At 41.8% G+C, this 13,306-nt stretch overlaps 1 protein-coding gene across 3 annotated transcripts in view; it reads right to left on the bottom strand.

Moving 5' to 3' along the window:
* Positions 1–13,306, bottom strand: part of LOC121317543 (WD repeat and FYVE domain-containing protein 3-like) — a 97,002-nt gene that overhangs the window by 59,374 nt on the left and 24,322 nt on the right. For all 3 annotated transcript variants that reach the window (XM_041253601.1, XM_041253610.1, XM_041253590.1), the window contains exons 5-11: positions 12,401–12,562; positions 11,573–11,765; positions 9,937–10,123; positions 6,011–6,177; positions 5,430–5,897; positions 5,112–5,210; positions 1,625–1,818 (exon numbers count right to left, since the gene is read on the bottom strand). In XM_041253601.1, the coding sequence (XP_041109535.1) occupies positions 1,625–1,818; positions 5,112–5,210; positions 5,430–5,897; positions 6,011–6,177; positions 9,937–10,123; positions 11,573–11,765; positions 12,401–12,562 (1,470 nt within the window). The remainder of the gene's footprint in view (positions 1–1,624; positions 1,819–5,111; positions 5,211–5,429; positions 5,898–6,010; positions 6,178–9,936; positions 10,124–11,572; positions 11,766–12,400; positions 12,563–13,306) is intronic.

Here is a 13,306-nt window from a genome sequence, read left to right on the forward strand (position 1 = left end):
GTTAGCTAACACACCCCCTAACACTCTCTCTCTCACACACACACACACACACACAGTGGATAGGCATCTCCACTATATCCCTGCTGTAAAACTCCACTTCATTTGTATGGATGTATTGCTACTGCAAGGAATTCTACTATTGACAATACAGACAGAACTCTTGCTTTTTTACTCTAAGCGTTTATAATAACTTTCTTAATTTTTTTAAATTGTTTGAATACAGTACAATCTTCTCTCTTTGCATCTCTTATTAAGCAAAGCTAGGTAACAGTATGTGCTCTAGACAAAGAGAGACAGACATGTCTAAATGAGCAGTGCAATCTCTATTCTGCTTTGTAGTAATTTGGCCTCTCAGCTGTATGGATGACAGGGGTGCCCATCTCCTCTCTCAACAGCAATGCAATCAAGCAGATAAATTCAGACTTGTTTTTATTGTAACAATATAAAAACTGCACTCTATCCGTGAAACTCAGACACCGCTGTCCAGAAAAAAACTTTTTAGATTCGATTTCACTTCCCCAATAGAAGTATAATATGAATCATTTATGGAAACGCTCAGCACTGGAGCACTGATAGCCACAGATAGTGCAATGCAGATCTTGTGCAATGTGCAACAAAACATTTCCAATATTTCTGAAAGGGTGAATACTCTATCACAGGAAGCGCTGCAGAAATGTATGAGGTCACAGCTATTGAGGAGAGGGAACCTGCTTCAAACAAACAGCATGGAGTGAAAGGGAGTCAGTGTTCTGATTGGTTCATTCTTCAGCAAGAATTCTGGCCATGTTGTAATACTTTGCACAAGCCCAGTGGTTATGTGGGTGTACATGAATTCTGACCACATTGTAATACTTTGCACAAGCCCAGTGGTTATGTGGGTGTACATGAATTGTGTCCACATTGTAATACTTTGCACAAGCCCAGTGGTTATGTGGAAGTACATGAATTCTGACCACATTGTAATACTTTGCACAAGCCCAGTGGTTATGTGGGTGTACATGAATTGTGTCCACATTGTAATACTTTGCACAAGCCCAGTGGTTATGTGGAAATACATGAATTGTGTCCACATTGTAATACTTTGCACAAGCCCAGTGGTTATGTGAGTGAACAAGAGAAGGCCAATCCCAACCACAGTGCCACTTGTTTGGAGGAGTTGTGGGAAGCAGTCAATACACAGCATGAAATAAACAACAACACAGCTGGAATATGATGCGACAGCAATACAATGTATGGCTGATTAATCCAGTGGCGTCAAGATGATGACACCAACAGCACATATCGTCTGCATAAAGCACAACACACAATCATATACCTCCCCTGACTCCGCCTCTGACACTTCCAGGATCTTGGCAAAGATGGTGGAAGTGTATCAAGATCAGCATATCTGCATGCCTCCCTGGACTCCAGTGCTTTTACTAGGTGAGCCAGCGGGAACCTCTCATGCGATATGGAAGAGTTTCTTCAATACAATACCAGATATGATTAGGTGCTCAGTCAGTGACTAAACAAGCTAGCATACTGTCTGGAGCGCTGTTGAAGGAACCCTCATAGTGTACATACCTTGAGTATATGGGTTTTGAGCTGTCGTTCTGTGGGTGGTGCTGACTCATAGTGTACCTACCTTGAGTATATGTGTTTTGAGCTGCAGTTCTGTGGGTGGTGCCGAGTGCATTAACCCTAGCAGAGTGCCCATGTCATCATCTCCACTGGGGGACAGCAGCAGCTGCTGGATAATCAGCAGAGCATGCTCCCTGCACTGGGGGTACTTCACAATGTTATGGACACACCTGGCACCACCAAACTCCCGAAAAATACCTGAAAAACAAACAAACACGAATTCACCTCGCACTTTAATGAGGGTTCACACATTTATTGACAATGCTGTTTAATTACACACAGTGAAGCTTTTCTGGTGTTTCTAGTGAGCAAAAATACTGACAAAAAACACTCCCTGTTCTTGATTGCTTGATAAAGAGACCTGAGGGACGTAATCGGCTGCCTGATTTAAAGGGGCAGGGAAGTCTGTGGACTCATTAAAACTAGGTCCAGGCTCAGATAAAAGAGATAAGCTGCAGAGGAATGCAGTACACGTTCACCAAGGAACTCCACTTTAGTGTCTAACTCAATATATTGTTGCCTCTACAGCCTTTAATATGGATCATCAGTTTCACAGAGGGGTTGAGAGCCTCCTCTTATTCACAGACATGGATTTACATGAAGTATATATAGAGTGCTGAACACTGTGAAGAGGCTCTTGTTTCTATCCTTATTTGACTCGATCATTTCTGGGAAATCCTGCTGTTTTCTACCAAGGTCTAAGGGGCTTTCTGTTCCTGTGATGTGTGGGTGGTTTAAAACCCACTCCCAGGTAGGATGGACAATTAAAGCATGTGGTAATCCTGACTTTAAAAAATCATGTAAAATGTGTGGAATCCAATTTATAGAGAATACAAAAAACATTTTCCAGCAGGCTCTTTGGCCCCCATCAAGTTTTTAGTAATCATCTCGGTAGAATTTCCATGTGGAGCCGCTGCACAGTGAAGTCACTTATCTGTTCAGCTCCACAATGTACTTCAACATGTGAAGCTATTTCCTATATGAAAGACTATTTCATCAGCTCCACAATGTACTTTGACTTGTGAAGCTGTTTCCGATGTGAAAGCCTATGATTTAATCTATTTGTTAATCCCAAAATGTCTGAGAAAAACATATTTGGATAAATCTACTAATGTCACTCCTATATTAGTTTCAATGAAAAGTTTCAACTAAACCCTATATACTAGACGTGTGAATCAACTGAACCCTATATACTAGACGTGTACAGTTCAACTGAATCCTATATACTAGACATGTACAGTTCAACTAAACCCTATATACTAGACGTGTACAGTTCAACTAAACCCTATATACTGATGTGTACAGTTCAACTAAACCCTATATCCTAGACGTGTACAGTTCAACTAAACCCTATATACCAGACATGTGCAGTTCAACTAGACCCTATATACCAGTCGTGTACAGTTTAAATAAACCCTATATACCAGACATGTACAGTTCAAATAAACCCTATATACCAGACATGTACAGTTCAAATAAACCCTATATACCAGACGTGTACAGTTCAACTAAACCCTATACACTAGACATGTACGGTTCAACTAAACCCTATATACTAGACATGTACAGTTCAAAATAAACCTATACACTAGACGTGTACAGTTCAAATAAACTTTATACACTAGACTTGTACAGTTCAAATAAACCCTATACACTAGACGTGTACAGTTCAAATAAAACCCTATATACTAGACGTGTATAGTTCAAATAAACCGTATATACTAGATGTGTACAGTTCAAAATAACCCTATATACTAGACAAGTACAGCACTGTGCACTCTAGGGTGCAATCTGTCTTTTTCTTTAAAAACTCATAATCCAATCGTTACAATGGAAACATGTTTTCTTTCATTAGTAATGTTTACTGTTATTAAGTAGAAGAGGAAGCAGTAAGATTAGATCTCTGTCCTCATGTACATTGTGAAATTCACATGTCAGAAACAGTAGGATTAGATTTTTTAAGGACAGATTCTGGAAAACCCTTTCAGTCTCTTTTCACAGAACAAAAAATGTTTTAAGAGGCCTTTTAAAAAAACAAGTATGATGTCACTAATAGTCACTAAAGAGTTAATGATGCTAGTACTGTGTGGTTCTTGCTAGTAGCTTCTACAGTCACAGCCTGTCAGAATATTCACATGTTTTTAAAAAGTGGGACAGATTCAGTTTAAATGGCTTTAATTATGAAATCACCTGGGCCGGATGAGATCCTCCCAATACTACTCAAAGAAATGAAAGAAGTTATTTACAAACCGCTAACTAATATCATGCAACAGTCTCTTGATGCAGGGGTTGTAGCGACAGACTGGAGAATTGCAAACGTAATACCGATCCACAAAAAGGGAGACAAAACCGAACCAGGCAACTACAGACAAATAAGCCTGACTTCTATTACATTTAAACTTATGAAACTATAATACGATCCAAAATAGAAAATTACCTATATGGTAACAGTATCCTGGGTGACAGTCAGCATGATTTTAGGAAAGGTAGATCGTGTCTAACTAACCTACATGATTTTTTTGAGGATACAACATCGACAATGGATATGACTTAGTTTATTTAGATATCCGGAAAGCTTTTGACAAAGTCCTGCATAAAAGATTAATTCTCAAACTGTACGCAGCAGGGATTCAAGGAAATGCATGCACATGGATTAGGAAGTGGTTAACATGTCAAAAGCAGAAAGTACTGACTAGAGGAGAAGACTCAGAATGGAGCGTGGTAATAAGTGGAGTACCACATGGATCAGTATCAGGTTGGCCAGGGTGTCCTCAGATTACCGCGCACCTGCGACCCCTGTAGCCTGGCCGGGCGCCTGTGGGCTTGCCTGTAAGCTGCCCAGAGCTGTGTTGTCCTCCGACACCATAGCTCTGGGTTGGCTGCATGGCAGGCCAGCAGAGTGAAAAGAAGCAGGCGGCTGATGGCACACGCTTCTGAGGACAGAGTGTGTTTGTCTTCACTGCTCCCGAGTCAGCACAGGGGTGGTAGCGGTGGGCTGAGCCTGAATACAATTGGGCATTTCAAATTGAGAAAAAACAGGGTAAAAATTAATTGGTGACTACTAAATTTAAAAAAAAAAGGTATTTCATATGCAGACAGGCTAACATAACTGAATCTATATAGTCTTGAACAAAGAAGACTAAGTGGCGATCTGATTCAAACATTCAAAATTCTAAAAGGTATTGACAATGTCGACCCAAGGAACTTTTTCGACCTGAAAAAAGAAACAAGGGTCACAGATGGAGATTAGACAAAGAGGCATTTAGAACAGAAAATAGGAGGCACTTTTTTTTACACAGAGAATTGTGGGAGTCTGGAACCAACTCCCCAGTAATGTTGTTGAAGCTGACACCCTGGGATCTTTCAAGAAGTTGCTTGATGAGATTCTGGGATCAATAAGCTACTAACAACCAAACAAGCAAGTGGCCTCCTCTCGTTTGTAACCTTTCTTATGTTCTTAACAAAAGTCCACTGTTAGCCCATTTGTTTACCTGCGTTTGTGTTGGACCCTTGCAGAAGCACTGTTAAGGTCTCCATCACCAGCCATGCCAATTGCTTTTGGTCCTCCATTAAGCTATTATTAGAATCTCCTGCAATACAAGAGAATTCCAATACAGTAAACTGAGTGGATCCATCATGCCTGTGCAACATTTAAAACAACACAATAAACTGAGTGGATCCATCATGCCTTCAAACATTTAAAACAGCCCCTGTTTGTAGATGCAGCATGCTTTCTTTCCTAGCTCACACAACTTACTCATTCAGCCCATATTGTACATGCAGCATGCTTTCTTTCCTAGCTCACACACCTTGCTCGTTCAACCCCTGTGTGGGGTCCTTCAGCAGTGCAGCGTACTTGTGCAGCATGTTCACCAGGACCTCCATCAGCCCCACCTCTCTGAACACGTCTCTGAAGAGGGGGTCGTGGCGGCTGAACTTTAGTAGGGTCTGCGTCGCTGCCATGCTGCACTGGTATGAGGAGCTGGACTTCAGCAGCATGCTCACACTGAACAACTCTTTACAAGGGATGTAGTTCAAACTAAAAACCACAAACTCCAACAGCTCAAAATATTTGGTCTGCACCTCCGACATCTTCAACATCTTTTCTGCAAACTGTGACAAAGTGTGCTGGGACTCCAGGATGAAGTAATTGGCATTGTCTGCCATGTAAATGTTTGAAATAGCATCCAGGATGATTCTGGTGAGGCGACAGGTTTTCGCTTTGAGAAAGGCATTCTGAAGCACAGAGAAGGCTTGGATGTTCCGCACTGTGTGACCTAAATCAAAAAAGATAGAACCACTGTTAGCCTAACATTAGTTAACACTGCACTAATTCAGCCATTTCCAGGAGTCACAGTATGATTAGAGAAAAGCCAAACATGAAAGAAACCTTTTCCTGTGGGCTGTGGCACAGCAAACCCTGGCAAGAGAAACGGCACCCCCGTGGTGACGCCAGCAGGCTTGAGCTCAGTCACTCCGGACACTGTCAGTGAAGTGACCACATTAACCAAGTCTTTCAGAGTGTCTTTGGAATCATCCTCTTTTGCTTGCTCCAGCCTACAAACACAAAAGGAACACGTTATTGGTGATTCATGATTACATTTGAAATGGATAATTACTTTGAAGGCTATGATATTCGCTATCCTTGTCTAAAATCATAGTACCTTAAAGTTATTAAAAAAAAATCAGCTTCTACTTATAAAAAACTATTTTCTATTGGCATGCGTTACTCGTGACTCCCTGGGGACTGGAATCATGAAGGACAAACAATTAGGAAGGAGAGTCTCCTATGATAATGTTACTCGGAAATCAAAAGCAAGAAATGTGACAAGCTGAAACAGCTCTGTATAACAGCCATTGACTTTGAAATCCAGGTTCTACTACAATGAGCTCTTGAGACCTGGTGTGTGTATATCCAGTATCCTATTCACATAATTGAAAAACAGCACACAATAAACATAGCTTTACAGCAGTGGATCCCAACAACATGGCTTCCAGCTGGTCCTCAAGGTCCGGCACAGTTCAGGCCTTTGTTCCAATCAAATCCTAAATCGGTTAATTGAAGCTTAGCCTGTTGAATTAACTCATTTAACAGCGGATTGTTAAATATGACCTCTGGACTGAAATGGACCTTCAGAGCCTGTGTTGGGAGCAGACTTCTAGGACATGTCCAGAACTTTCACTCAAAACGTATTTTTTGTGACTCTGACTCGAGTCACGGCTGCAAAAGAGTCAGACTCGACCGTGTGTGACTCAGATTTGAACATTCAGGCTCCGTGACGCGGAGATATTAACGAGTCCTTTTTTATTTTCTGTTACACAAGTAATATTACAGTTACTAGGAAACTGCACAATAAAAACCCACCCAACAAAACACTATCCAATCACTGGTTAGCCCTGTTGTCTTTGCAGCCAATCATAGTAAGAATAAGAAATTGGAAGCGAGTTAGGTTGTAGCATAAACACACCCACCACACAAATCCAACTGCAACCATTGCATACCAAAAAATTGTTTTTCTCTCTTTTGCACGAAGTTTTATAAAGAATAAATAATGTCAGTATAGTAAACAAGGAAGTAATTATTTGGCTTTTAACAAGCCTTTCTCTTTACTACTTTAAACCGTGTTCTACGCTTTTTAAACACTGTAGAAATACATTTCTAAAACTGCATTCCTGAAAAATACATAATTAGATTTTGCTAAGCTCCCTGAATCTCTGGAACATCATTTACTTGTTTGCATTGAAAACAATAGAACACTGGTCACCTTAACAATTTTGAGTTTACTGAAAACATAAATTAATGAAAAAAAGGATAATCATATAAGTTATAATTCTACTTTTAGAGCGTCTTAATTCATATCAGAAAGTCACTGTGTGATTAAATATTCAGTGCTTTGCTTCTAATCTCAACTTGTTCCCAGCACACAATATCACGGTTTGCAAGCAACATCAATGAATTCACCCAGCAAATCCAGTGTATAACTAGGCACTAAAGTCTCAAATCGAAAATTGCCCAGCTTAAGTTTGCAAAAAAGAATTAATGGTAAATGTACCTCTTTTTGACAGTAGGAAAATACCCATCAGATCGCAATTGATTGACTGGTACCAAAATCTGACAGTGCACCACTTTTTGACATTACAAGGGTCAAGTTTTGGTACGTGTACCACATTTTGACACTGTACCACTTTCTAACACTACACTGGCTCTACAGTCCAGATCACGGCTTCTGTCAAAGTGAAAAACAACGCCCACAAACTTGCACTTGAAGCTTATCTATAAACTTCACATACATTCAAACAGTATTCCAATTCCAATTCCAAAAGAAAAGAAGATAGTGACAGACAAGCTGAAAAAGGCATGCAAATAGAATAATCGAGCTAGAAAAAAAAAATCTAATTTATTTATTTTTTTTTTTTTTAAAGTTATTTTACTTAGGACTCGGACACTGATGACTCCGACTAGACACTCAGGACTCGGACTCAGGACTTGGACTCAACTCTCGGACCCTGATGACTCTGACTCGACACTCGGGACTTCGACTCAACTCTCAAACCCTGATGACTCGGACTTGACACAGACCCTGCTGACTCGGATTCAGGATTCTGACTCACACTCTGGACCCAGGACCCGGACCTGGACTCGACACTGACTCCGACCCTGATGGAATCTGATGGCTCAGACCCAAACCCTGATGACTTGGACTCGACACTCCAGACTCAGAACTCAGACTCAACATTCGGGACTCACAACTCAGACTTGACGCTCCGGACTTGACACTCCAGACTTGGACTCGCTACTCGACACTCCAGACTCTGACTCGCTACTCCAGACTCGGACTCGCTACTCAACAATGCAGACTTGGACTCAGTACTCGACACTCCAGACATGGACTGAGTACTTGACACTCCAGACTTGGACCCAGTACTCGACACTCCAGACTCGGACTTGCTACTCAACACTCCAGACTCAGACTCGTTACTCGTCACTGCAGACTTGGACACAGTACTCGACACTCCAGATTTGGACTCAGTACTTGACACTCCAGACTTGGACTCAGTACTTGACACTCCAGACTTGGACCCAGTACTCGACACTCCAGACTCGGACTTGCTACTCGACATTCCAGACTCAGACTCGTTACTCGTCACTCGTCACTGCAGACTTGGACACAGTACTCGACACTCCAGATTTGGACTCAGTACTCGACACTCCAGACTCGGACTCAGTACTCGACACTCCAGACTCGGACTCAGTACTGGACACTCCAGACTCGGACTCGACACTCCAGACTTGGACTCAGTACTCAACACTCCAAAGTCTGACTCGATACTCCAGACTCGGACTCACTACTCAACACTCCAGACTCGGACTCAGTACTCGACACTGCAGATTTGGACTCGGTACGCGACCCTCCGGACTCGAACCTCGACATTCCGGTCTCAGAACTCAGACTTGACACTCCAGACTCTGTACTCGGGACTCGACACATGGTGACACTACGGACTCGTGAATCCAGACTTGGACGCAACACTTGGGTCTCGACACTCTGGACTCGGATGCAACATTCTGAACTCAACACCCAGGACTCAGGAATCTGGACTTGATCTCGACACTCCAGACTCTGACTCGAAACTCGTGACACCGACTCGACACTCAGACCCTGATGACTCGGACTTGACACTCAGGATTCAGACCCTGATAACTCGGACTCGACGCTCCGGACTCGGGACACCAACTCGACACTCAGACACGGACTCGACATTCCGGACTCGGGACACAGACTCGAAACTCGGACCCGACATTCGGACATGACACTCAGGACTCGGACCCTGATGACTCGGATTTGGGACTCACACTCGGGACCCAGGACTCGGACACTGACACGCAGTCGACATTCGGGACTTGGACTCGAACTCAAACCCTGGTGACTCAGACCTGAGCTTGGGACATGGACTCGGGACTTCAACTCAACTCTCTGACACTGATGACTTGCGACTCAGACCCTGATGACTCCGACTTGACGCTCGGACACGAACTTGATATTCGGGACTCAACTGATAGTGACTAGGACCGTGATGACTCAGACTTGACACTCGGGAATCGGACTCGACACTTGAACACAGACCCGACCACGGCGGACTTGACACTTAGGACTCTGACCCTGATGACTCGGAGTCTGGACTCCGGACTCGTGGTTTGAGGACTCGACTACAACTCTGTTTGGGAGCCTCTGCTTTAAAGAAAATGATTATTCCTTTTAATGGACTCTTACAAAATATGATGGCCTCCTATGATAAAGATATGAATTAATTTACCTCAGCATCAGATCACAAAGGAAAGTGTATCCCTGACAGATCCTAAAATCATCCAGCAACATCTGCGATACATCACTGGAGTCTTTCAGAAAGCAGGACAGCCCAGCAAACATTTCCACAATCTCCAGGGATGAAAGGTCATCTGACTGCTGCATGTTCTGAATGCATGTGGCCAAACATTCTTTCTCTGCAAAATAAATCCATAGATAAATAAATGAATAAATCAATAAAATGTGTATATTAAGTGTTATACATTCCAAAATCCTTTACTGAAAAGCTGTCCAAAGCTCCTTTAGTCATTTTAATGCAAACCAGCTGTCAGGTAAGGTGCCTCGTGACGGTAATATACAGATATCAGGCAGTACAGTCTATGCTGGGAAAGGGGTCTCCCCTCCACACGTCAATATGGGGTATTATCACCACTGACTTCAATATTGATCTGGCATCAATTACGCATACTGGAAATCACTGTCAGACAGTCTCTGTATACACAATAAGCACTTCTCAGAGTGTCCCTTATTTGTTTGAAGCCTGTAAGATAGTTAATACAATTAGGGAACTGTCAATTATTTTGGCAGTTTATTACCCGTAATAGAATCTGTAATTGTTTGGAGTCATAAAAGCGCACAAACAAAACTTTATATGAACAATACTGAAATTAATATTTACAGTAAATACTATTTTAAAATCTTTTAGAATAAATGGAAAGGGTTTTGTTTAGTACAGGTTTCTTTGCACCATGCTCGTAGCCCTTTCTCTCGGCTGCATATCAATCTGTCACATCAAAGTGACAGGTAAACTTCAGCAGAAGAAAAATGAATGGTTTTCAAAATGTGGGAAACATCCACCGAAAATAAGGAAATGCATAATGCAACAAGCTGCTCAGTGTTGGCTCTATGCTGAGAATCTACATCAGTGATGTGTCGGGTTGTAAATCCTGTTGAGTTAGTCCAGCCAGTCTGTACCCTGAAAGTGTGGAAAGAGACCCACTAAAAACAGCAGCTGTTCACAGTAAGAAGCTGCTTGAAGCAACGTCTGCTCACAGCTTTCACAAACAGCAGGTCTGGGCTGAGCTGAAGGCTGCAAAACCAGTATTATTAGTGGTTAATATTCCATCAAGTTATTAATAAGAGTTAGTAACATGAGCTCCATTTCTACCTACCGGATTGGGGAGAATCATTGCACGTGTCTCCATTTGATTGGAACATGCGTACAGTACTATTCCCAGTAGGGCAATTACTGAAGAACTGCAAGGCATTATGGAAGTGTGGCATGTTCGAGAATAACCCTCTCTCACCTGCTCAGAGAATCACTAATTGGAACCAGACACATGTCAGCCAATATCTCTTGATTTGTGAATCTACCTTGCATTGCAGTGAGAAATAACAGTCTCCTTCTGGCACAGCTGTATGCAACGTTGTAAGCAAAGAGACAAAGACACATTGGGATGTAAAGACAACTTTTATCACATAGGTGCTTCACACAGTTCAATTACGATCTTTAAATCTGTCACAGCTGAACTTATGACCTCTACGGATTGAGTAAATAAAAAAACAAGCACACCATTAAATAATAAACAAGACAACACCAAGAACACAGCTTCACTACTAACACTAACCAGGGCCAGCACACGCACCGTGAATGTACTTGACTACATTGACACTGAGGCCATGTCGTGATATTGTCATCAGCACTTCCCCTGCGCTCTTCCTCCAAGGCAGATTGTGGGGAGGACACCATGATGTTAATGCACTGAATAAGAGCTGCAGGTCATCTTTCTGTGCAAGCTCTTCTGCTGGGGACACGAAACTGCACAACTTCACCAGGACCTAAGACAGGAAAGAGAACAAAAAAATCTAACTTAGGGTAAAGGGGCTTGGTGCTGGCTGGTTAAAATGACTATTTTTTTATTTTAAACCATGGAAAGGAATCTATGTGAGAACATTTCGCTAATAGCAATAAAAAACAAAAAACAAAAAAACAAGAAAATTGTAACTCTATTTAACTTAATTTCTCCAAAATAAGTTTAAAAAAAAAGGCTTGCTCTAAAGTTTAATTATTAAAAAGAGATTTAATCCTGAAATGGGCTTTATAGAAAGTCCCCCTTACAAAAAACAATAATATAAAAATAGAGCTGACACTTTAAATCAAGGAAGATGTCATGGTCAATTATTTTAAATAATCTGTCAAGTTCCATTTCCCAATACATGCATATACTATAGGAGACATCTGTGTTTTCATCAGATTGATATTCGTGCCAACAGCAGCGGATTGCTGAAGGGGACAATTTACAAGTGGCTGTTGATAGGCTAGTGGAGAGGCTACTTGATTATCAGCTGTTCACCACTATTTTATCCAACTGTCTTACATATAAACAAATTTGTGACATACTGAGTTCAGACTGCTCTTGTGTGTAATACATTGACATCATGCATCATGCAGACTACTCTTGTGGCTCGCTGACCTGCACAAAGACTTTCTGCAGCAGAGCCCTGCGTTCCGCAAGGGGCAGCTCTGTCTGGGCAGCTCCGGGAACCTCCGGCACGTGAGGGAGGTCAAAGAACAGGTACAAGCACTTCACCAGTGTGGACGGCACCGACATTGTGGTCATGCAATCCACCGCTTTCTGAGAAAGAAACACAGCACTACACCCTTCATCGGTTTCCGTTCAAGTCGCTTAACAAAAACCAAAATGGCACTTCTTTAAAACAACAATGAAAGCTTTAATTCAAGGTAATGTTAATTAAAAAAACAACAGCAACATTTTGTCTTTCATACTATGAAAAAATAAATGTTTCAAAGTTGTGTAACAGATCCTAGCATGGTGAACATCCTTTCAACCCTCTGAGACCTGGTGTATAGATCCTGTGACCCCTCCAGAGCGCTCTCCATCTGTACTGTGAATGCTGGGAACGCTAGTCTTGTCACTCCTGTCTCCAGTGCAGTGTGATGCTGGTGGACAGGAACAGGGGCAGGTCCCATCACTAGTAAAGTGGATTCTGGTCTCCAAGCCATTGGCTCTTCACACTACTCCAGCAGGTTTTATATACAGCACAGAAATCATAAAATGCTGTTATGCAGTTGAATACATTTCAGATTAATTTGGCCTACAAAGTCAGTTTGGAAAGCTGTGAAATCTTTTTACTGCTCTAGGCTACTGTCTGTAGGTCCCTCAAGATAGACACATCATCGTGAAGTCAGAATTTGAAAATGTTTTTTTTTAAATAGTTGTTTTAGGTACTACAACAGTCAATCTACAGCTATATATAAAACAAAAACAATCTGGTGATATGTAGCTCGTGTAGGACAGATAAATCCTTTATTCAGTGACAGTGTGTGTAGTTTGTTTTCAGGTAGGACAGATACATCC

Source organism: Polyodon spathula, chromosome 1, assembly GCF_017654505.1.
Source record: "Polyodon spathula isolate WHYD16114869_AA chromosome 1, ASM1765450v1, whole genome shotgun sequence".
NCBI classification, from domain to species: Eukaryota; Metazoa; Chordata; class Actinopteri; order Acipenseriformes; family Polyodontidae; genus Polyodon; species Polyodon spathula.